Source organism: Pseudonaja textilis, chromosome 3 (genome assembly GCF_049901715.1).
Source record: "Pseudonaja textilis isolate UNSWEBS1 chromosome 3, rPseTex1.2, whole genome shotgun sequence".
NCBI classification, from domain to species: Eukaryota; Metazoa; Chordata; class Lepidosauria; order Squamata; family Elapidae; genus Pseudonaja; species Pseudonaja textilis.
In genome coordinates, this window is record NC_141992.1 from 133,381,339 (window position 1) to 133,404,746 (window position 23,408).

The following is a 23,408-nucleotide window of genomic DNA, read 5'->3' on the forward strand; positions in this document are numbered from 1 at the left end:
TATTTATCTACTCGCATTTGCATGCTTTTAGTTGCTAGCTTAGCAGGAGGTGGAAGCTGAAAAAAGAGCTCACCCCATCGTGTGGCCCTCAGGGGTCTCGAACCTGGGCTGCCGGCTTTGTAGCCAACAAGCTCAGCATCTTAACCACTGAGCCATCACACTGCCCTCTCTTGCTAATAACGGAATGAAAACTGAAATTCCCAGTCACAAAGTGATTTAAAAGCATTTTCAATATGTTACGTCCAACGTGTAACTTCGAATCAAATGTTTCCTCCCATAAGATTTAACACACACACACACACACACACAAGCACATTAACCCACGAAATAACCTAGCATTTTTATTATCATCATCATCATCATATTGAATCCCACCAGGCTCAAGGTTGACTCAGCTTTCCATCCTTCCGTGGTGGCTAAAATGAGAACCCAGATTGTAGGCGGCAATATGCTGACTCTGTAAACTGCTTAGAGAAGGCTGGAAAGCACTATGAAGCAGTATGTATATAAGTCTAAGTGCTATTGCTATTATGCAAACTGTATTCAAAATAAATCATCTGGTCCAGGATTTTATCTCCAATGGCAACCAAAATATTACAAGTAGGTCATGAAGCAACAGCTTTCCAGTGCAGTTACCGTATATTGCCTGTGAATATGGAGATTTTATTTCTTTCCCCCCTTGGAGGATAAGCCTCCTCCCAGTAAAGTTGAGCAATACAGTTCAAGAGCACAAGACTGAAATCAAACTGCCCATCCCACCACCCCCCAATCTTCTCTTACTTGTGTCAGACACTCAGAATGCTATATTTAAATTTCGACACAATCTTTAAAATGTTGTGCTCTCTCAATGCAGCAGGAATTGTCACCGGATAGTCTACGTCAGCCTATCTACAGAAGCTTTGTGATAAGGATCACTAGCAAATAAAATAATGACTGAGGCTTATCTGCTTATACTATTCTAGGTACTCCAGACCAAACAGAAAACCTACTTAAATGTCAATTTCTGTTTTGATTGATAGGAAAGACACTCATACCACTCTTCATTATTTACTTGTTTATTTATTACAGTGCAAAGTATTTATGTTAATCCAGTCGCATTTACTGTCTTGATCCAATGCCCAGTGAAAGGGTTGGTGTGATTAAAGGGCCAATGGCTCTAAGGTTCATACAAACATCCACTTTCTTCCAGGCTTGTCCAACAAAGTGCTACACAAAGGACCAAAAGGAAAGGAAATATAGTCCAGCCCAATGGTTCTAGCACACATATCTCAAACCTTGGCAGACTTGGTAAAAATTAGGGTATTGTTGTGGCCTGCTGGCTGCCAGCAGAGCTAGCAGCAGAGTCAGACATGGAGGAGCGGGAGGGGGAGCCTGGGACAGCTTTGGAGCCTTTGGAAGGTTCTGATGAGGAAGCAGAAGCAGAGGTAGATACAGATCTGGGGCTTTCTGTCCGCCCCCAGGTGAAGAAGCAGCTGTCTTCAGGGTCTGAACTGAGTGAGGAGGAGAAACAGATGGGGCCCATTCCAGATGCGCGTATGCATAAAGAGGAGAGGAGAGAACAACGGAAGGATATAAGCCAGCTCTCAGGGAAAAGAAGTCATAGATGCCAGCTAGCCTCACCCTGGCTGGGAAAAGGCTTTCATTTGTGACTAATTATTTTTGGTTTTATCTATCCAACATGAATAAAGGCTGTTCATGCCGTTTTAAGAAAAAAAAGGGGGGGTTGTTTTACTCGTGAGTAAGTGGTTTCTCATTGCTTGCGAAGGCTGGATCAGAACAGGTATAATGTTCAGGAAAACACTACTCCCTCTGCAAAAGCCTTGTATTACTAGTTTCTCCATGTAGTTTCTCTACTAGTTTCTGCTAACATCCTGCACAAAGAAATGTGGTCCAAGCAGGGTGCCATCACTTCCAGCCTTCATCTTATACAATCTCTGACTGGGAGAAAACATGAATGATTTTGAAGCAGAGATGCCCTCAGGAGGAGCTCCTGTAAATACAGCTGCCAAGCTATTCCTGCTGTGGCAACTCCATACTTTTCCCAATTGGTAGAGAAGTTTGGATTACAGCAAGGAGAACCACGCACATTAATGGTGAGGGGGAACTCTAGAAGAGAGGCCAAGTGAGCCTATGCTAGGGTTGCATCTTCCCTACTGAAATTATTGTCACCCATCCAAATTTTAAGCATGAGCTGTGTCAGGCACAAAGGACAGGAATGAGACCATACATTAAGTTCCAATTAAGAAGATTTAAATGCTCAAGCTTATACACAAGAATCTAGTCTTAAGGTCAGCACTAAATTAGAGAAAAGATAAGAGTTAAGAGAATTCGAATGGGGACCGGACTTGGGTAGCTTGTGGCAACATTACTACTTCAGACTGATTCCTCTCTTGACTCTTTCTCTAGACTCTGCTTCTTCTTCTCTTAGGTCTGTGAAATTAGTACTAACTAAGGCAACCAAAGGAGCAACTGATAGCTTCAACATTTTAACACTGCTTTGAAGTTCACTGCAGAATAGTTAGTAGCCTGATGCTGCAGGATCTAAAACATCTTGTGATGTTTTAATGTTAGTTATGCCCCAGCTTTAGACAGATATGCCATACGCCAAGTCACGTTGATTTCTCAATAAATTTTCATTATGCTTCAAAGACTCCCTAAAAATTGCAGGGTTTTTTTTTTTCTAAGCAGGCCAATTTATTCTTGTTTCTTGTTCTCATAGAAGAAAGTACCAGGACATCTGAAACCCTTACAAAAATTGGAGATAAGAAAAGGTGTTTCTATTTCTGTATTTTGCTTATTACCAAACCTAGCTAATTAGAAACCTTGATTTTGGAGGTCTTTTCACAGCTGCTTAACAACTAAACACCATCGTTCAAAGTTTCATCCTCCGAGATACCTTCCAACCTTATGATTATATGATCTTTTACAATGAAAAGTAGCCTAATAAAAGCTCAAAATAGATCAAACATTTTTTTTTCTGATAATAACACTCCAAAAAGGCAAGAAGATCAAGTCACTTGCCTATAACAGATCTGGGAAGCAAAAAACACACAGCTTCCCCTTCCAGCCCTGGAAGGTGAACAATAGAGGAAACAGCAAGGGAAATGGAACAAGAAGACACCAGACGAGGAATGAGAGCATGTATAAAAAGCATGTGTGGCTTGGCTGCAATGTTCCAACCTAGTATGGTAATCATTTGCAACCAATCATAATTAGTGGAGTTCACTTATTCCCAATCTGCTCAAAAGCTATTTATTCACAAATGCTTAGGCGGAAGAGTTACTCCATAATAAATGAGAAGGCATATACAGACTGGCTTTTGAATATACAGTATATACATTTCTCATTAGTTGGGAAAACTGATAGAATTTAGCTGACCAGCAAGAGGCAGAGTGCAGAGGTAATAATTCACGTGAAATTGTGTTCCTCTGAAAAATAAAGATAGTTATTCCTTACCTGGTTTCTCCTGCCAATCCGACTAGGAGTAAGAGATTTTGATGGGGACTTGACATTTTGAGATGCCATACTGCCGTTTTCAGCAATCTTTCCCAAGCTCATAACTGCTGCCATTGCTATGTCAAGAAAGGGCAAATCTGCACCCTCAAAACAGTTGAGAATCTTGGTGCTGCTGTACAACTGCTTAAGATTTGGAGTTTGTTCTGTAGAATTATAAACAGACAGACATATAAACCTGTAGTGTTTTACCAAACCATATAATTCAAAACAATGATCGCCTATATGTACTGTATGATACATCCTTTAACAATGAAGAGACAAAACTAATGAGAACAGGAAGGCAAGTATTTTATTTATTATATTTTTATTATTATTTACAATGTTAAATTGTTAAATTGTTTTATCTCAACTTTCCCCTATATGTACACTTCTTGCATTCTTGCTCATTTTTTTCTTTATATCAATAAACCTGTGAAGTCTAAAACCCTTTCAACAACCACAAAGCAAGTACTGTACTGTACTTCTTTAGGCTATGACATATGATCACCGACAGCTACAGGTAATCCTCAACTTACTATCACAATTGGGACTAGAACTTCTGTTGCTAAGCAATGCGACATTGAGTACTTACATGAGCTGTGGTGGAGCAGTGGTTAGAAGCAGCATTGCAGGCTAATTCTGCTGACTGCCAGGAGTTCGATTCTGACCAGTTCAAGGTTGACTCAGCCTACCATCCTTGCCGAGGTAGGTAAAATGAGGAGCCAGATTGTTGGGGCAAAATGCTGACTCTGTAAACCACTTAGAGAGGGCTGTAAAGCACTGTAAAGTGGTATATAAGTCTAAAATGCTATTGCTACATGACCATACCCGATTATTACCTTCCACCCCCCGGTTCTTAAGAGAATCGTGTGGTCACTAAGCAAATCACAAATCATTAAGCAAATCTAGTTGCATAATAGAGGAAAAATTTAACTTTCGGTTCAAGACATATAAACTGCATTGAAATAATATTTATAGATGAACATTAACTACCGTATCAGTCTATCTCAGTAAGGTCACACTGATGTCAGAACTGGATTAAGTACTGTATTAATCCCAAATTGTACTCCTGTTTCTTCAAAGTGAGTACAACTTCATTTAGTTCCTAAACCTGAGTAACTAGACCTGAAAATATTTATCCATAATACATCTATGAGATACAATTATTTGGACCTCACCTAACACTGTTATAGACAAAACAGAAATCCTAGAGTCAAACAGAAGTTCTACTGTTCTACCATTTTGTACAAATAATATAATGTAAATAAACATATTCACCATGTTACCCAATTCCCAAGTGCTAATATGATCAGACACTATGACTGAAGGTATTAAAAATTGTTTAGATAACTTTTCTGTTGTTGATAACCGAGGTACAATAATCAATGATGAAAATCACATAATGACTCAATCTGCTTCTTCAACACTAAAATATATATATATTCAAAATAATCTTCTTCATTTCTAAAAGCTGCCCCAAACCCAACTTCTCAAGGATTTTTGGACTAAGTATTGATATAAGTCACCAAGTCTTTAAATGAGTTTTTTAGATTAAAGCAAATCTATGATGTTCACACATCACACTAAGCCAGAACATGACTTAGTTTGGCTTTGGCTTTAAAAAATCCATGAGTCCAGGATTGTGTTCTGTAAATAGTGGCTTATTATCTTCTTGGGAACGATTATTTGGATCCTCTCTAATTTTGTCATTGAGCTAAGATCTTTATGTATTGTTCATCCATAATCATTGCTCTAAATAAGTGTTCTATGATTAGTTCTTTACTTTTTATTGTTTAGTTTCCATTATGATATTTAGTATTGCTAAGTTGAATTTTATTAGCATTAAGATTAAGTCTGACACAAATACATACTTTCTCCCCAGCTTTCCATAACATTTGAAGGCAGATTTTAGCATGTATATATTGCACACTAATGTTTTATACTGTTAAAATGCCTTCACCATCATTGTTATTTAAGAAAGGCAAGTTATAATATTTTATTGCCACAATGAGAATTAAAGAATAAAAAAGTCTCCAAATTAGGTTCCTTTATTATAAAACATTTTGAAACTAGTTAATTTAAAAATAAAGGTTTCATACAATTTCTCTATTTTTAAGAGGGCAGAGTACATTAAATGGAAGAATCCAAAACCTATCCAACTGTTTTCAAAGGGGAAAAAATTAATAATCCAGGAAGTATAATTATTCTGCATAATTAAAGCAGGAGCTATTAAAGTATCATATCAAGTCTGATCAAGCCATCTTGATTCACTATTATTTCATTTATTTTCATCATATCGCAATTCAAACAAATTCAGATGTACAATTAATTGTATCTACAAGTCTCAAACTGATGATGTAGACTTTTTCACATCATACAACATCAAACTCTTTCAGACCATGGAACCTCTTAGTTCAAAAAAAATATTCCACAGCTCATGATCAAGGGAAAAGCCTACTGATTAAAAAAAAAAGGGGGGGGGTATATTTGAGGAGTAGGCGGGAAATCTTTGTGTGTCGTGGAATCCCATCAAAGTCTCATGATATTCTAGGGTTTTGCAGAATTCTGCTTAACAAATCCAGATGCAGACAATAGAGAGAGTAAGATAAAAGGAAGACCCTGATGGAAAACTAGAAGAAAAGAACTCAGTAGGAAAAGAATGACAGAAGATTTTTTTTCACGTAAAATGTTCGTACAAATAACTGCAGTGGCGGCAAAAGGGTTTACTTCAAAAACAGAAGGAAGAATAAGACAGACTTGCTGTCTAGTGTACGAGAAGGGATATATACAGTATACAGGTCAGGAGCCCATCATGCCTGGTGAATCCTCTCAATTTCAATGTTATCAAGAAAAAAGGAAGCCAAATTTACAATCTGCAATTACTGTCATGCTACATATGAAATCTCATGTTGTAGTTGGTGTAAAAGTACACATAAAAAAGCATAGAAGCATTGGAAATTGGACAATGAATTCTCCTTACAACAGCTGCTTAGATATTTTCATAAGAACAAATATAGCTTTTTGTAAAAATACAGTTTAGTCTTGATTTCAAGAAAATGCAGCATTTTTCGCACATCTTTTGGAGACACTGGGCTGTCTCACAGAAATTTCAGCTGCCTCTAAAGTCTCCACACCTCCAATGGCATCTTTTGCCAGTTAGAATGTCAACAGAAGACTAACAATGCAGCAGAAACTTAATTTTTTATGGTCACATTCTCATGAAATGTTTCCCTGAGGAAAATGATCTTTGCCCTCAAGGAGCGAGTTCCCAGGACATTGATGTAGTTTTAATGAAAGCTACACACAAAGTGGCCAGTTGCACTGTCAAAAAATGGACCTGTTTAGATGAAGGGTAAAAAAAGGAAGCATTATCACAGATTAAAGTTCATAGGAATGCCCCTTTCGCTTCCATTTGGATCGAGGCCCTCCAAGAAAGAGAGCAAGCAATAGCTGCAAGACTCAAAAGCATTAACACATATAAATAGATTACTAGAAGCTACCAACAGCAAACAAATTAGTGGGCTTTTGACAAAGGCCAGCTCAAAGGCAATGTCAGAATGGTCAGCCCAAATACCATGAAAAAAAGGCCCTTGGAGACGAGGCATGATTTAAATAACAACAGTACAAAAAAGACAAAATTAAATTAAACCAAGCCTTGCTATTTCTCATTCAGTCTCAACAGGAAGAAACTTGCTAAATTTGTTTCCTCTGTTGGGATTAAAAAAAAAAAAACCTGAGGAAAGAGGTAAATTACCTAAGTGAACACCAGACTTTTATACTAACCATAATCCTATACACACACACACACACGCACACCCAGTATATATATTTCCTCATAAGTACGTCACGTTAGAGTTCACGTGACTTACTCCCAAATGCATATTCACAGAACTACAGACTCATTAATATAAATTAAACTTTTCCATCCTGAGCCCATTTCCGAAGATCATGGCCCACTTTCTTTGTTTCCCTGCTTTTAAAAAAAATAATAAAAGCCCCAACTATAATTTATCTCATACCGCCTTCCCCATGAAGTATATGTCAGATTAAAAAATAGCAAGATGGGTATGCATGATTGTATGTAAAAATCCATCGTTCTCACCAATATTTGCCAGAGAACACAAAGATGATTGGAGGTTATAATCCATCAATGGAGGATACACAGATAGGGTAAGTCCTCCAATAGAAAGAGGCAAGAAGTAACAGGATTATAGTAAGGCCCAGTTATTCCTCTAATTATGCCCCCTATCCTTGCTTAATAATAGTGATAAAAGTTCCAAATCTGTACAAATTAGGCCAACGAAAACACTGTTAACATTTCCAACTCTTATTATTATTAGGGCACCCAAAGCAGGAAAGTATTTCACAAAGGATGTTTAACATAACTATTTAAAGATGAGTTGGGTTGAAAGAGAGCGACTGGTCCAAAGTCACCTTGCCAACTTTCATGTCTAAAGCAGAATTAAAACTCCAAGTTTCCTGGTTTCCAGTCTAGTGCATTAATCACTAGACCAAACTGGCCTATTAGTAGTAACTAACATGTACATAATTATGTAATAATATTAATATTGTATTAATAATAATGATAATTGGTTAGGTTTGCAGATTAAACTATTGCTTGGCTTATTTTCCCAAATACTAAACTATTAACCAACTTTTACAAACCAGATTTTAGCTTAGAGTAATATGTGAATCTAATCAAGCCATGTGACATCACTCTGTGTGTGCGTGTGTGTGTGTTCTCCTATAACTATTCTTACTTACTTAGCAATGTACAAACCTGCCACGATCTGTGACTAAAATGATTATGCTATAAAGACCTCCAGATTTTCTCAATACTTGAGAAGTGAGACCAAAGTGTGACCATTCACATTTTTTTTAACAACACTTGTGGCATCGTGATTGAGCTCTTTGCTGCAATCCTTATTTGTCTGCTCATGTGTGTCCTAGAAGTCCTATTTAATAAACTTGATTATAAGAAGCAGAGATTCTGGCTACACATCTTAGTGCAATCAATATTTTCATTTAATATTGCAATTGATTGGAAGTTCATTGCCAGGTTCCTGTTCCTTATTATTCTGTTTGTAGTTAAACATCATGTTATGTTGGATGCTGAATAGTGATGATGTGATACAGGTTAGAAAAGTGTGAAATTCATACCATTGGACTAACACTATTGCTATTCCAGCAATTGTCTTGGAAAAGAAGCACAGAGAAATGAATTAACTGTCGTACAAATTCACACCGTATCTAGACTTTAGACACAAGAATAACCTTTTTGCTGGCTGAAATTAAGCATTTCAAGAAGGGAATAAGTAAACAATTTCATATTGAACATATACTTCAACATCTTGATAATAGCTTGTGTGGGAGATATTTTATGTTTTGATGTTTTGAAAGAGCAAATTCATGTTCCCCTCCTTTTATAAAATTTAAAAAAAAACACTGACCAGGTTTGATTAATGTATTGATTGTATTTGATTATGATTTATGAGGTAGTCCTTGACTTACAACCACAAATGAGCCACAAATTTCTCGTACTAAGTGAGACAGACATTAAGTGAATTTTGTCCCATTTTACGACTTTTCTTGCCACAATTGTTAAGCAAATCACTGCGGTTGATAAGTTAGTTACAGAGTTGTTCAGTGAATCTGGCTTCCCAATTGACTTTGCTTGTCAGAAAGTCACATATGCTGATCACATGATCCCGGGACATGCAACCGAATCAGTAGCCAAGAGTTTGAATTTTGATCATGCGACTATGGGGATGTAGCAATGCTTGGGCGAAAAACGGTCATAAGTCCCTTTTTTCAGTGCCGTTGTAACTTTGAATGGGTCAATAGGTGAACTGTTGTAAGTCAAGGACTACCTGTATTTACGCATCATTTTTATCTGATCAGCCCTCAGTAATCTCAGATGCTGAGGCTGTTTTGTCTCATACAACACGAGCCAATCAGTGCAACTGAAATAGTTTGGGTTATTTCTATTTATTGCTTTCATGTTTGCATAAACCATATTGTACATTGAACCATATTGCATCCTTTCTTAATTTTTTTTTCTGTTTGTTTGTTTGGCTAATCTATGAGCATTGTTATTTTATTCAACCAACTTTAAACCAGAGGAGGGAAGAGAAATGCCTAGAGTACAATCTCAGGAACCCAAGAAAACCCTGAGTAAAGCACTTTTTCACACAAACAATTTTACTAGCATTTGTTCTACAGTTCTGCTACTTCTTCCCACCTGGTTTTAAAAAAATATGGGAAAATCAATCGCTGAATTCTGTCCACAGTCAATGGGAAGGTGGTGTGCTAATAAATGTCCCATTCAGGAGAAAATGTTGACCTTTGATAAAAGAGAGAGGAGCTTTTCCTCATAAAGCTTCACAAGAGCAAGACATTGTTGGCCAGAGAGGGAAAGTATGTGCAAATGGAAGATTCCATTACTCCAATTATACATAAAAGACTTCATGGCTATACAGGAGTTGGAAGTGAACCTACCCCTTAGAGCAGTGGTCCCCAACCACCGGGCCCCAGACCGGTACCGGTCCGTGGACCATTTTGTACCGGGCCGCCTATTTTGTTTGGGCGCCGCCATCTTGTTTCGATGGCGCTTGAGAAAGTGCTTCCTGGTGAGCTTGTCGGTCGTCAGTTGGTGTTTGGGTGCTGAAGGAATCCTCGCACCTTAGTTTCGTTGAAGAAAGAACCCGAAAAGCCCATCGACCGCGAGAAGGTACAAAGGAGAAGTTGGAAGGTGGCAGGGAGAAGTGGGGGACGGCTGGCTGGCCAGTCGCTCGGCTCGCCTTGCCTTGGTCTTGCGTGCTGATGCCGGTACCGGGCCGTGGATCATTTTGTGATGCCGGTACCGGGCCGTGGTACAAAAAAGGTTGGGGGCCACTGCCTTAGAGAATGTACAGGTAGTCCTCAACTTATGACCACACTTGAGCCCAAAGTTTCTGTTGCTCTCTAAGCGGTTTACAGAGTTAGCATATTGCCCCCAACAATCTGGGTCCTCATTTTACCCACCTTGGAAGGAATAGAAGGCTGAGTCAACCTTGAGCCTTGTGGGACTTGAACTGCCAAATTGTAGGCAGCTGGCTGCAGAAGTAGCTTGGAGTACTGCACTCTAACCACTGCACCACAGAGGCTCCTTATTCCTTATATTGATAGTATATTACTTCTGGCTTGATGGGGATTGAGAATTTGGGACTCACCTTGTGTAGGGAATGGGACAACTTGCTGCAGCCAGCTCATCATGGCCAACTCATCGCAGCCAACTCATTGCAGTCAACTCACTGTGGGACAACTTGTCATGGCCAACTTGCCAGGGGACAACTCTCTGTGGGACCATGTAACAATTCTATCTACTTATTTAAAATAAACAAAAAATATTTTAATTTTAATTCATATTTCATCCTGTCCCTCCTTTTGCATCCTTTCTTTAATGATTCTAAGCCACCATTTCTTTGTATTGATGTAACTCTTGAACTGCAGCGAGTTGTCCTCTGGCGAGATAGCCATGGCGAGTTGTTCTGCAGCAAAAGTTGGCCTTGGCAACTCATGCAAGTTGGCCGTGGTGAACTGTCATAAACTCCCCTGTACAGGTTTGAATTCTTCCATCTGGTGCCCTCTAGAAGAATTAGAGCTATCTCTCGCCTTATACTTGCTGGCAATTATGTGTGTTTTCACAATAAGTCTTGCTTAGTCATGTTGCTTTAGAAGTTAATCCATGGAAATCGCTTCTCCATCCATTCACACACACTCCCAATCCCTTCTCTTCTCTATTTCTGTTTTTGGTGATCCCTGGCAGCACAAAAATAGGCTTTCTTTCCGGAAGTACAAGTCAAGTCCCTCCCTTCCCACCTGAACCCAAGCAGCAATCACTCAGCAGCCTGGGTTGCTTCCACATTCTGCTGATATCTGAGGATTAAGGATAACGTCAGACAGTGATACAGGCACTTAAAAAAATAAAAAAAATAAAGGGGGGGGGGGTGAGAAAGAAGCCATGTTGATCCAAACTAACCTTTAAAATGTGAATTCTGAAGTTGTTGGCGTAAGCTGGTGATGTCAGCACAAATGAAGGATTAGTACAAAAACTGCCTAGAAAAGAGAAAATGAAAAAGGTAAGAGTCTTCCACAATTGTTTTTTTAATTGTATTACATGTCTGCCACTCCTTTGTCAGTGGATGATTTGATATCTGTTTTTTTTAAATACACAGAATTGTAGAAAAATTAAATTGATTTGTTTTAATTTAGTATTGGCAAACCTCTCAAAATAAAGCCTGCAGGAAGCTGACACCTGTCTTAGAACCACACATAATGTTTATGGTTTTCTATTAACCCTCCCAAAAAGTATCAGCTACCAGAGTTCATACTTTGAAATCTGCAACAGCAATTTGTAAAGCTTAGACCCATATAAGGATGTAATAATATACAAGCACTACAAATATTTGGAGAAAACTGAACAGCCTACAGCCTTTGGGGCAGACCTTAAATGTGATGGAAAACAAAACCTGATAATCTAAGCCAAGAAAAATTAAGAAATATTAGTGCCTGGTACTTGGTGCATCATTTTTGTACCAGCAGAGTACAAGCAAAACATACAAAGTATTTTTCACTGACATGATAAATTTACCAGTAACTTGGATCATAAGAGGCTTTACAAATTAAACCCCACACTGCACCTCTGAAATTCAGAAATTTTCATTATCTTCAAGATACGTTTTTCCAAAAATGTCAGCACATGAACTTGAAAGATAAGCAAATGACAGCATCACATCCCTGTTCTTATTGATTTTAAAGAAAAATAGTATCTGCTTTATTCATTTTGAACCATGTTATGCCATTCCCTCAAAGAAGCTCATAAATCGATGAATATTTCTGATGCACACCATCAGCCTAGGTTTCCATGACATTAACCTGACTGAACTAGATTAGCCTTTTTTCAAAAATTGGAAATTCTAAGTAGTAAAACTGTTGATTCCCTCACTTGTAGATGATGGCAGAAAATGTAGTCCACGGGTGTCAAACTCGCTGCTTCACATTGCCAACGCGTGACGTTTCGTGATGTTTTACCCATTCATGGAGCTGGCTGGGTGTGGCCTGCATGTGATGCATACAGCCCACGGGCTGCAGTTTGACATCCCTGGTATAGTCCAATACATTTGAAGAGAACACTGTTTCCATAACAAAAGTTCTACTACCAATGATCCCTTAAGTCAAAGAGATAAAAAATTGAACATTGAGACCAATGCCAGTCCAAATTACTCAGTATCAGAGTCCCTCCCTTGAGTCCATAAAGGAAAGCTGCTTCCACTCAACATGTTGCTTCACAGCCTGTATTGTTCAATCAGCTGTCAGACTTATCTTTATCTGCTAAGAGAATGCCAGAAAATAAGGGTTTGGCCCATTTCAGCCTGCTTTTAAGAACATGTCGAGGCAAACTAGAAATCAAGGTTTTCAAAGAGAGATAGTTTGTAGGGTTGCTAGCAGCATCATGGACTGCACAAGTTAGAACAGCACTAGAATTTCAAATGCACACACCACTACTTCAGGCAACAACTTATCAAAGTCAAACACTCTGTTCTCCTAGTCCTTTTCACTCCAGACTCCAGCAATTAATATAAAAGAACTCGCTTTCCTAACACATGATATTGTTCCTTTGGTGTAACCACATGCAGACTTATCCCCTTTAACTTTAAGGCAAAACACTGCTGTTGCCTCTTTCTTTGAAAAGAAACAATTCCTTGGATTAAGTTTGCTTACAAATGTTTACATGCTTTACAAAGGCTTTTAGTGAACACACCATTTTGGGATTTAATTCTAAGGCTTCCTGGTTTTCTGAAGCAAAAACCAATATACAGCCTTTTTTTTTTTTTGCTGCATAAAGTATTTGCAACTTATCAACATTTGCTTACTATCCTGAAGCACATCTATTTTTTTGCTGTTGTTTACATAATGCTATTTCCTCAGTAGGCAAATCCGATGTCAAAAATGCTAATCCAGAACAGATTCCTTAACAGTTTATTCCTTATCACTATTGCAGAGTTCCTCTTTGTCACTGCAAACCTACCTGGATTTATCTACAACCTCTTGAAGTTTGCAATACCAAAAAACAAAAAATTAACAGCAAGGGAAGGTTTGCAGCTGTTTTAGCCATTCAGCTCTAACGATTGGAGTAGCAAGGGCAGTAAGAAAGAGTGAAGCCAAAAAAAAAAAGGGGGAGGGGTGAAATGAAGTAAAAGATGCAATCGACAGGTCTCTAGCCAAATTTTCTTTACTGGACTGTTGAAGGTTACAATGTTCGAATAGCTAATTTTTCATCCCAAGATCATTCAACAATAATAGGAGCATATATACAAAAAGCTAAGATCAGGATGGTGAATGTTAACATTCTGTGTGTATGAGTGCATATTATATATCTACATTGCACAGAACTTACAAAGAGCTTATCTACATAACAAGCTAAGTCAGAATCTTCATAACAATAGCATTTTCCAGCATTAGCTAGGATATATAGAAGGGGAAAAATTATATTTACTGCAATGTTTTATACTTGCAATGTGGCATTTGAGCAATCAAGGCCCGAAAATATTTTAGCAAACTTGGAAATAAAAAAAGGAAAATCTTAACAAAAAAAAATGTTTCCATGCCTGAAAATAATCTCTGTATCGAATGTACAGATTTGAAATAAGGATGCAATCTTTCTGTGATAGATGAACCAACTTTGAAATATTTCACATAATTCTAGAAAGAAAGAAAATAGCCAGACTACAGAATAGGGAACACAACAGCAGGATGAAGAACTATAACAGCGGTATCACTAGTCTAATTCTTATATAGTCATAGTTATATAGCTTTAAAAACACTGCACCCCAACTGTGAACAAACTGGGGCTTTCACATCCCAGTTTGACCATCAATTGGTCATGCAAATGCCAAGAACTGGAACATAATGGACAGCCAAGGGACGATCAGTCTGGCTATTCTTACTAAGCCACAGTGGAAACTAAAGAAGCTGTAAGGCCCTGATGAAGGAAAAGCTGCAATTCAGTGATGTCAGAAATCTTTCTGGACATTTGCTCCTTGCACCTGTTAACTAGGAGAAAGGCAGGGAATCTCCCTTCCCATCCCTGGCTTAGGAGCCTGGCAAGCAAGGGGAGGAAGGTTGACTCTGACCTTCATAGCCAAAGATGCTTTCCTCCACAATTATACACCAAGCAACATGATAGAAGCATATTTACGGAGCCACTTACACATTAAGTTAAGGCATTTTTTTTCCTCACTAATTGACAGGGGAGGATTTAAAGCACAGACAACAGTGAGTTAACCAATCAATGCTCACTTTTCCCTGCTTCTATGACCTTTAACCATCTTCCAAGATCCTTTTTTGCCTATCTTTTCAACTGCAAATCTTTCTGCTGACAACCTTTTCAGGGATCCCCAAAGAGAAAACAACAAGGCTGCTTCTAATGTTTTCTGCATGCTATTCTAACTTGTGATTTTCTCCCGACTCCCCATCAAAAGCCTCTTTAAGCTCATTAACAATGCATAAACCTCACCACTCCCCCCAAAAAATAAAATCTCTCCAACCCAGGAACTACAAATAGCATCCAAATACAAATCAAGTGACCAATGGCTGACCACAAAGCTATTCATGTGGCAATAGCCAGTGATCCAATTTTTGACTCACTTCAAAAACAAATATGGGACTGACTGGAATAAAGGAGAAAGTCAAGCCTCCCTAAGTTGAAAGGAGAGACAGTACACATGAACTCAAGTTGTGAAAAATAAGAGGCTTTCAGTTATGAAGTTCAGCATCCTTCGGGGCATTTTCTTCCTCTTTTTTAAAAATATGTGTATTTTGGCATCCAATAAGAAGAATACAGTGGTTGCCTTTTAGTAGACACTTCAATTCCCACTCTGCTTTGCTTTCCTCACACCAATTTAGAAATTCATTGCAATAAACAAGAGAAACACATTATGAAGTCAAAAGAGTTAGTAGCTCTTATCCAATCCTGGCTGATCTCAGAAAATCTAAGAAGTGTGAAAACTAATTGATGGTTCCATCTTGGAAACCGGGAGAATGTCCAAGATGGAAAACAACTGCAGAAGACGGAAACAGCAAATCATTTCCATGTTACAGGTAGCCCTTAATTTACAACCTCAATTGAGCCCAAAATTTATGTTGTTAAGCGAGACATTTGTTTGTTTCACCCCATTTTACAACCTTTCTTGCAACCGTTGTTAAGTGAATTACTGTTAGTAACCTGGCTTCCTCATTGACTTTGCTTGTCAGAAGGTCACAAAAGGGGATTATATGACCCCAGGACACTGCAACGGTCACAAATATAAGTCAAATTCAGCAGTCTGAATTTTGATTACATGATCATGGGGATGCTGTAAAAGTCATAATTGTGAAAAACAGTCATAAGTCACATTTTTCTGTGCCGTTGTAACTTTGAATGGTCACTACATGAACTGTTGTAAGCTGAGGACTACACTGTATAATCATTATTACTTGGGCCAGGTTATTTGAGGGATCACCTTGCCCCAAAATACATTCACCCATCCCATCAAGTCCTGCAAGAGGTCCCATCAGCCAAAAAGCTTCACTTGGTGGGACCAAGGAAGAGAGCATGCAGCCCATGAAATGGCTGGTATAAGTTTGATTGCATTCTTCCCTGTCTTTTTTGTTATTATGGTTTTTATTTTTTTAACTGGGTAAATTATACTGGTTATTTAGTTTTCTGCCCAGAGCTACGTGAGGCTATATATAAATTCAATAAACAAACAAACCTGAGGGAAGCTTTCTCTCTAGCACCTAATGTAAACAAGGTAAACAACTCTTACAAGGTCTAAACAGAAAATACCTGAGGATGCAAAGCAAGAAACAGCAGCATCAGTAACAACCATTTGTTGGTGTTCCAGATATATCTTAGTTAAAGGGATGTCTCTGAAACCAGATTGACTTGTTTAAATGAGTAGCAGCTCATTAAGAAGAAATTAATAAAACCTCATTATGTCTTAAAATCAAGCCGTTCACAATTAACATTTGCTTTAAGAAAAAAAAAAAGACCCTAATCTAGGATTATGGCTTTTTAAAATCCTCCCCATCACATCTACCTTCCAGTGACACGGAATTTTTTTTGGGGGAATTAAATGTGAGAATACTTTATTCTCTGTGTTTTTCCTTTTAACGGAGGCTGAGGAAAAATCCTGTGAAACTTTCAAGATAACCGAAGAAATTCATGATATAAAAATCGTCCCACTACATCCTCTTCTCCTCCCCCCACCGTCCCCCCAAGACCCAATGAATTCTGCTTGAAAGCAGCACTTGCAATCCTGGCTGCTCTTACTGACAGGATTACGGGTCAAAGCTGCGAGACAGCTGCCACACAGTCATTTATTACGGAGCGCCATTCCTCTCAAGTCAAGAGCGAAACAGACCCTCTTATTTTCAGCTGTTTTATCCGTGGGGGTTTCTTTGCTTGGACGGCTTTAGTGACTAGGCGTCTCCTAAACAAATGCCTCTCCAATTTTTTCCCCCATCCTCTTATCATCCGCATCATTTTGTCTTCAGCTCCCTGACATCACACTTCCAACATACACAGTGATCCAGCCTGCTGTCTCTTATTACAGACGTCTCCCACCTTTTGAAGATGAGTTTCACTGGGGAAAGAGTTTAAGATACCAGCAAGATATGCACAGCTTTATTTGCTTTTAATTACCTGAATAAATTTATCAAAATACCTTCTAATAAGCCAGTCTAACATTCTGGTCTCCGAAACAGCAAAAAGACGACTCATTAAGATGGGTAATTGCCACTCATCCTGTTCCCCTTCCCAACAATATGAAAAAGAGTCAAACCAATTGCCCATCACACACTGCACATACACAGTTGCGGCGTTGGCCACAGCCTCGCCACATGTCACAACAAAATGCATCTCCTTGCAATAAAAGTCATTAAGTTAAATGAGGCTCACTCCTAGGTCCAAGTTATTGCACCCTTTTTTAATATTAATTTAGTGGGAAATACTTGGAACTTAGGCCTTACGCTTCAAAACCAGGGACAATCCCATGCTGAATTGGAGAGCTGGATTAGTGTGCTTGTGAGATCTTCATGGTCGAACAGGACTTCTCAGGATTTTAGAAAGCTAGCACAACTCTAGGGATGATTAACCTGAGCAAACTAGGGAAGTGGGATTGCCTGAAGGCTGACCGCAGATCACTCATGCTACACAATGTACAGAAGGCATAGTTCCAGCCTTTCTTTACTGTTTGAAGCTGAAGACCATGGGTTCAGTCTTCTCACTAATTCTGTGAGTCTCCTGTTACAGTGGTACCTCAGTACTCATCGTTAATTGGTTCTGGGAGGCCCAATCAGTACCAAAAGTGATGAGTACCAAACATTTTTTTTCCTGATAAGGAATAATGTAGTGAGTCATAAGGCAGCTGACAGTGACAAGTTCTAGCTTGTACATTGAGTACTAAACAAACAATGAGTACCCGGACAAATTTTTCACGTCAAAATGCGTTAAGTACCAAATTCAATGAGTTTCATAGCAGCTGAGTACCAAGGTACCATTGTACAACCATAGGCAGGTGATATGGGAGGAAGCATCCTCAGAATACTCTCTCCACAGGAAGTGAGCTAAGTTACAGACTTCTACTTTGAAAGAAACTAAACAAAGCTGGCATTTTTATGGTACCTGCACCTAATACAATGCATGCTGAACACCATGGGAAAGCAACATATTGTTCCCTTAGCCTGATTGTTCAATTCAGTTAATCTACTTCTACAATCTCAGTGTGTCCAACAAGGCATATCTCAGCCTTCCGTAACCTGCTACCTCAGTTGTGCCGGTAATTCCCATCATATCTGAGACTTTGAGAAGTCTAAACAGCTTTCTTCTCCTGTAAGCAATTTTGGCAAGCCTGGGAGTATTCTTTCAATTCTTTTCTTCTTTTTTTAAAAAAGTTCAACATTAGAAGGCAATTCTTAATGATATGAACTCTTGTGCCATTTTTCCTCTCAGAGACACAGGCTTTATAGCATGTAAAGTATTACCTAGAAATATACTCAGTTCATTCAAACACAATTCCCAATGCATTGTTTGTTTGTTTTTTGAGAGTGTTGTTAAAAATTAAATCATTATTTGTAGAAAAATAACTTTTTTAAAAACTGGCTTTTCAAGTAAGACACTCACCCAGGGATTTTTAGACAATGGTACAAAAGAAATTTGGAAAATTCAATTCAGGCTTGTTTTGTTATAGCTTGTCTTCTTTATTTGAAGCCAAAAGGGGACCAAACCCAAACAGAATGTGTAGACTGGAGAGATCGTAAAAATATTTGTGAACTAAGCATTTTTAAACATTTTTTTTTTGCCAGATTGGCTTTACAAGGTGCTAACCAGGAGAAGATGTGGGAGAAAGATGAAGCTATCATCTCCAAGTGCTCACTGTGACACCGTGAAGTAGTTGGTGAATCTTAATCACTGCAAACAGGTGGCACAACATACCAGCTGAGTATTAAACTGAAGCCAGCAGTCAAATTTCATAGGATCAATGTCTAAATTAAGAAACAAGAAACAAGGAGCAAGCCTCCTGCTCCAGTGTATGATTTGTACTCTAGCACAGATCCATATTTGCGATAGAAGGCCAAATCCCATTTTACTTACTTGGAAACTCTTATTCACTCAAGGGTCTCTGAATATAAATAAAGGCATTGGGGAGGGGGAGGAGAGCAGAGAGTAGAGAACACAAAACCCTTCTTTTGATGGTCTTCTGGAATTCCTAGCCTCAGCACTACGTTTTTAGGTAGCTAAGCAAATAATGTCGCTCAAATGATTTCCAGACTATATTCCTCAAATGAGGCAGATCCAAGAGCCAGCAACAGTAAATAAAACCGGCAAAAGGCAATACCTTTGTTAGGTCAACTGTAACTGTACAAAATTGCTGCAAGCTTTTTGAGTTCCAAGCTTGTAGAAATGTTGTAGTATTTCAATTAGTTTGACAGAGGTATTTTGCCTTTTAAAGACCTTTCTTTCTCATTTAATGCTGCATTTTACTTGTACATGTAGTCCTTGACTTACGATCACAGTTGAGCTTGAAATTTATGTTGCTAAGTGAGACATTTGTTAAGTGGCTTTTTGCCCCGTTTTATGACCTTTCTTTCCACATTTGTTAAGTGAATCACTGCAGTTGTTAAATTAGTAACATCCCTTAAGCCAATCTGGCTTTCCCATTGATTTCACTTGTCAGAAGGATGCAAAAGATGACCTCGGGGTACTGCAACCGTCATAAATATGAACCAGTTGCCAAGCATCTGAATGTAACTCACATGACCGTGGGAATGCTGCAATGGTCATTATGTGAAAAATGGTTCTTTTTCTCTTTTTTCAGTGCTGTTGTAACTTCGAACAGTCACCAAATGAACTGTTGTAAGCAGGGGTGGAATTCAAATTTTTTAACAACCGGTTCTGTGGGCGTGGCTTAGTTGGTGGGTGTGGCTTGGTGGTCATGTTATTGGCTGGGCATGGCCAACTCAATATCACTCACATCGAGGCATGCATCTCCTCGCCTGGCCTCTCATGACTGTGGAGATGCTGCAACAGTGTGAAAAATGGTCATAAGTCACTTTTTTCAGGGCCATTGTAACTTTGAATGGTCACTCTAAGCAAGCAAAGTACCAGCAAAGGAGCGGGGGAAAAAACTCCAGAGAGGTTCCTGAGACAGGAAGTCTAGTCCTGCCAAGGGTTAACGGAGAGGCAGTTTCTGTAAGCAACACCAGAATGTTTCCTTCCTGCCTTCATCACAGGATTAGGCCAGTAATTTCTTCTAACAACCGGTTCTCTGAACTGCTTAGAATATTAACAACCGGTTCTAGTGAATAGGTGCAAACTGGTAGAATCCCACCCCTGGTTGTAAGTCAAGGCCTACCTATATTTTCAAGCACACACACATCTCAGAAGACATCCGATAACATCTGAAGAAATAAGCTGCAATTCTTGAAAACTGATGCCTCTTAATAAGATGGGTTAGTCAGAGAACAGGCTGCTAGATGACCTCTGACTTTGCCACCACAACTGTTGCCCTACAACGAGATCCTTGCCACATTCCTTATGTCCAATTGGAACAATTCTGTAGATTGCTCCTGAGTTTTGGAGATCCTGATCTGAAAGAAATTTGTTAAATTTCCTTTCTTGAGGAGCAAAAGGCTTTAAAATAGCAGTAGGGCAGTTCAGAAGAATGTGGCTTGATTCTGGGGATTACCACACTTGGAAGATGTCAAGCACTTGCATCCTGGCTATATTTCATACCTTTCTGAACTCAGGGGAATGATTAGTTCATAATAACCCATTCCCCGGGGTGCCTAATTGCTTAACTGGCTTATTGAAACAAAAAACGGCCGTGCCAGTCTGAGTCACATAAGATTAGGGGTGATGATTTTCTTTTTCATTTACAGACTTACCCACTAACACAACAAACACACACACACACACACACACACACACACACACACACAAACACCACTCGTGAGACCTACTACGTTTTGAGAATGTACTTGCTGCTTAATTGGTAACAAATGTGCTGGAGTTTCCCACCCTCCCTTCTCATAAAGCGGCAGCACGAGGGATGAGACGGAGGAAGAGAGCAAAAACAGAGGGAGGGAGGAAGAGATAGAGTGGGGAAAAAAACTAAAGAAAGGATGCAATAAATAGAGATCAGATGTCTCTTGCTTGGTGGTTCCATGAAGTTGTCAAAACTGCATTAATCATTAGAAAGGCTGTCCTCAACGGGGTAAGTTAGGTACAAAATTAAATGAATGCGGAAGATTAGACTGCGGAGGGATTATTACCAATCCTTCAAAAAGAAAAGAAAAATTCAACCCACAAAGCTCTAGAACAGAATGCTACATGTGTTGTTTCTATGCAAAGCAACTACATTTAATGATTTGAGGGTTCAACACATTCTCGGTGTTCCTGACACCACCACACTACTAAGTCAGCATAAATTGAGAGCAGGCACGTCTCTTTCTATTTTGAATCCATGAATGCAGGAGAGTTCCAGTCGGTCGTGGCTTAAGTTTGCATCCAGCAGTACAAGGGAGTCCCCAGCAGCCCAAGTCTTGTCTGTTTTTATCTTTTGCTGACCACTCAGCAGTCTTTGGATTTCCTGCTAGCTTTCCTAAAGGAGGCCGGTTCAACTTATGTAAATATTGTTCATATTGAGAGCTTTGGAGTTTTGCCCAAGCAGTGTTATTGTACAGGCCTCTCTAATGCAATCTTGCACATCGTCTCACCAAAGGGAAGGGCCTGGTGCCATTAGACTTAATTGATTTACTTTTTTTTCCTGAATACTATTTTTTGCTACAAAACTAAAAGGGGCGTGTGACTCCTGAACCTTTTAACCAATACATGCTAAATTCTTTCAGACCGTATCACCTTAAAATTAACTGCCACCTATCTATGTATTTGCTCATTAGCCAGATGTCAACAGCACAATGCTTTGAGTCCAAAACTTAATCAGAATTCTTTTATAAGTCTTATAAATAGCTCAAGATAGCAGCAGTTTACTCAATTCAGTGGAGGAGTTAGTGTCATTTGGGAGGCCCTAGTGGCTTTCGGAGATGCTGACTCACAGATAACCGGAGATCCTGTTTGTGAAGTTGGGTCTAAGGATGGAGATTGCCACACTCTGTTTGCTATGTGGCTGCTTCCCTGGCTGGGCTCTCTGACCTTGTGGCCAGATTGTGTACTGGGACATCTCAACCTGCCTCTTTGGGAGTGTGGAGTCAGAGTTGGCCTGGGAATTCATGGCTGCCATGACCCTAATCCAATTCACACAGAAGTGTGATTTGTGTTTTTCCTCAGCAATAGCAGCATGATCTGGATATTTGGGGTATTTGTATCAGTCCCTTGTCAAGGTCTCATCACTCTTTGATTGCCCTGGAGATCTCCATGGCTGCTCCTTGCCATGGGGAGGAAGGGCTTGTTTGATCAGTCTACTCCAGACACTGATGGACTCCTGTCAGCTTCAGAGGAAACCTGTCTGATGCAACTGACACATTAGTCACCACTTGGAATAAGAGAGTAACAATGATCTCGGACATCCCCTTGGTTTTCCTAGGAACTCTAGGAAATGAAAAAAGAGAAAAGATATACCTCTAAAGTATTACAGAGGAGGGCAAAGAGCAAATCAAGTGTGTCTGGTCTGGGCAAAGGCCTTTCTTAAAAATTGCTTCGTGGCAATAAGGCTAGGCAAAATGGAGGTGTTTTTCCATTCTTATTAAGTCTACAGACTGCCAACAGGTGGCCCTGTTTAAAATAATCCAGACCCTTCTGGGCATGGAATATATGCAGTGTCATTGTGAGGACTATTCAAGGCATCTGTCTAATAAAGTTCCTCACATTTGTTCTTACTTGGAGACTAGCCTATACAAGTCCTATGGAGTTGGCTGAAGTATGGTCTGGTTTCTTTACCTGGAAGAAATTTAAGCTTGATGGTGCTAAGGAAATGAATATGCTATTGAGGCTATGACTGGACCACTGCTGGTAAAGCCATCTCTTGCTAACTGGTCAGAGAGGCCCCCAAGAGACAACATGTCATTAGGTCCAAGCAGTAGTGAATTCATCCTTGACAGAGGAAGTATTCTTACCTACACTTAGAAAGTGGCGGTTTATCCTTTTGGTCCAGCAGCTATCATTGGACTCAACAGTACTAGACGTATTTCATCTTTTCTTTATTTTAGATATTTATCCCAACTTTTCTTCATACACATCTCACAGTGGCTAGCATACCAATATTCCTTCCTCCTTATTTTCCACCATCACAATCCTGTGAGCTAAGTTAGGCTGGCCCAAAGTCATCCAGTCAGTTTTTAATGCCTAAGGTAGGTCTAGAACTCACAGACTC

General features: G+C 39.2%; 1 protein-coding gene across 10 annotated transcripts in view; it reads right to left on the reverse strand.

Annotated features, from left to right (window-relative positions):
- RREB1 (ras responsive element binding protein 1) overlaps positions 1–23,408 on the reverse strand; it is a 166,996-nt gene that overhangs the window by 66,979 nt on the left and 76,609 nt on the right. For all 10 annotated transcript variants that reach the window (XM_087930819.1, XM_087930811.1, XM_087930820.1 and 7 more), the window contains 2 exons: positions 11,516–11,592; positions 3,457–3,659 (listed from right to left, as the gene is read on the reverse strand). In XM_087930819.1, coding sequence (XP_087786945.1) covers positions 3,457–3,570 — 114 coding nt within the window. In that variant the 5' untranslated portion in view covers positions 3,571–3,659; positions 11,516–11,592. The remainder of the gene's footprint in view (positions 1–3,456; positions 3,660–11,515; positions 11,593–23,408) is intronic.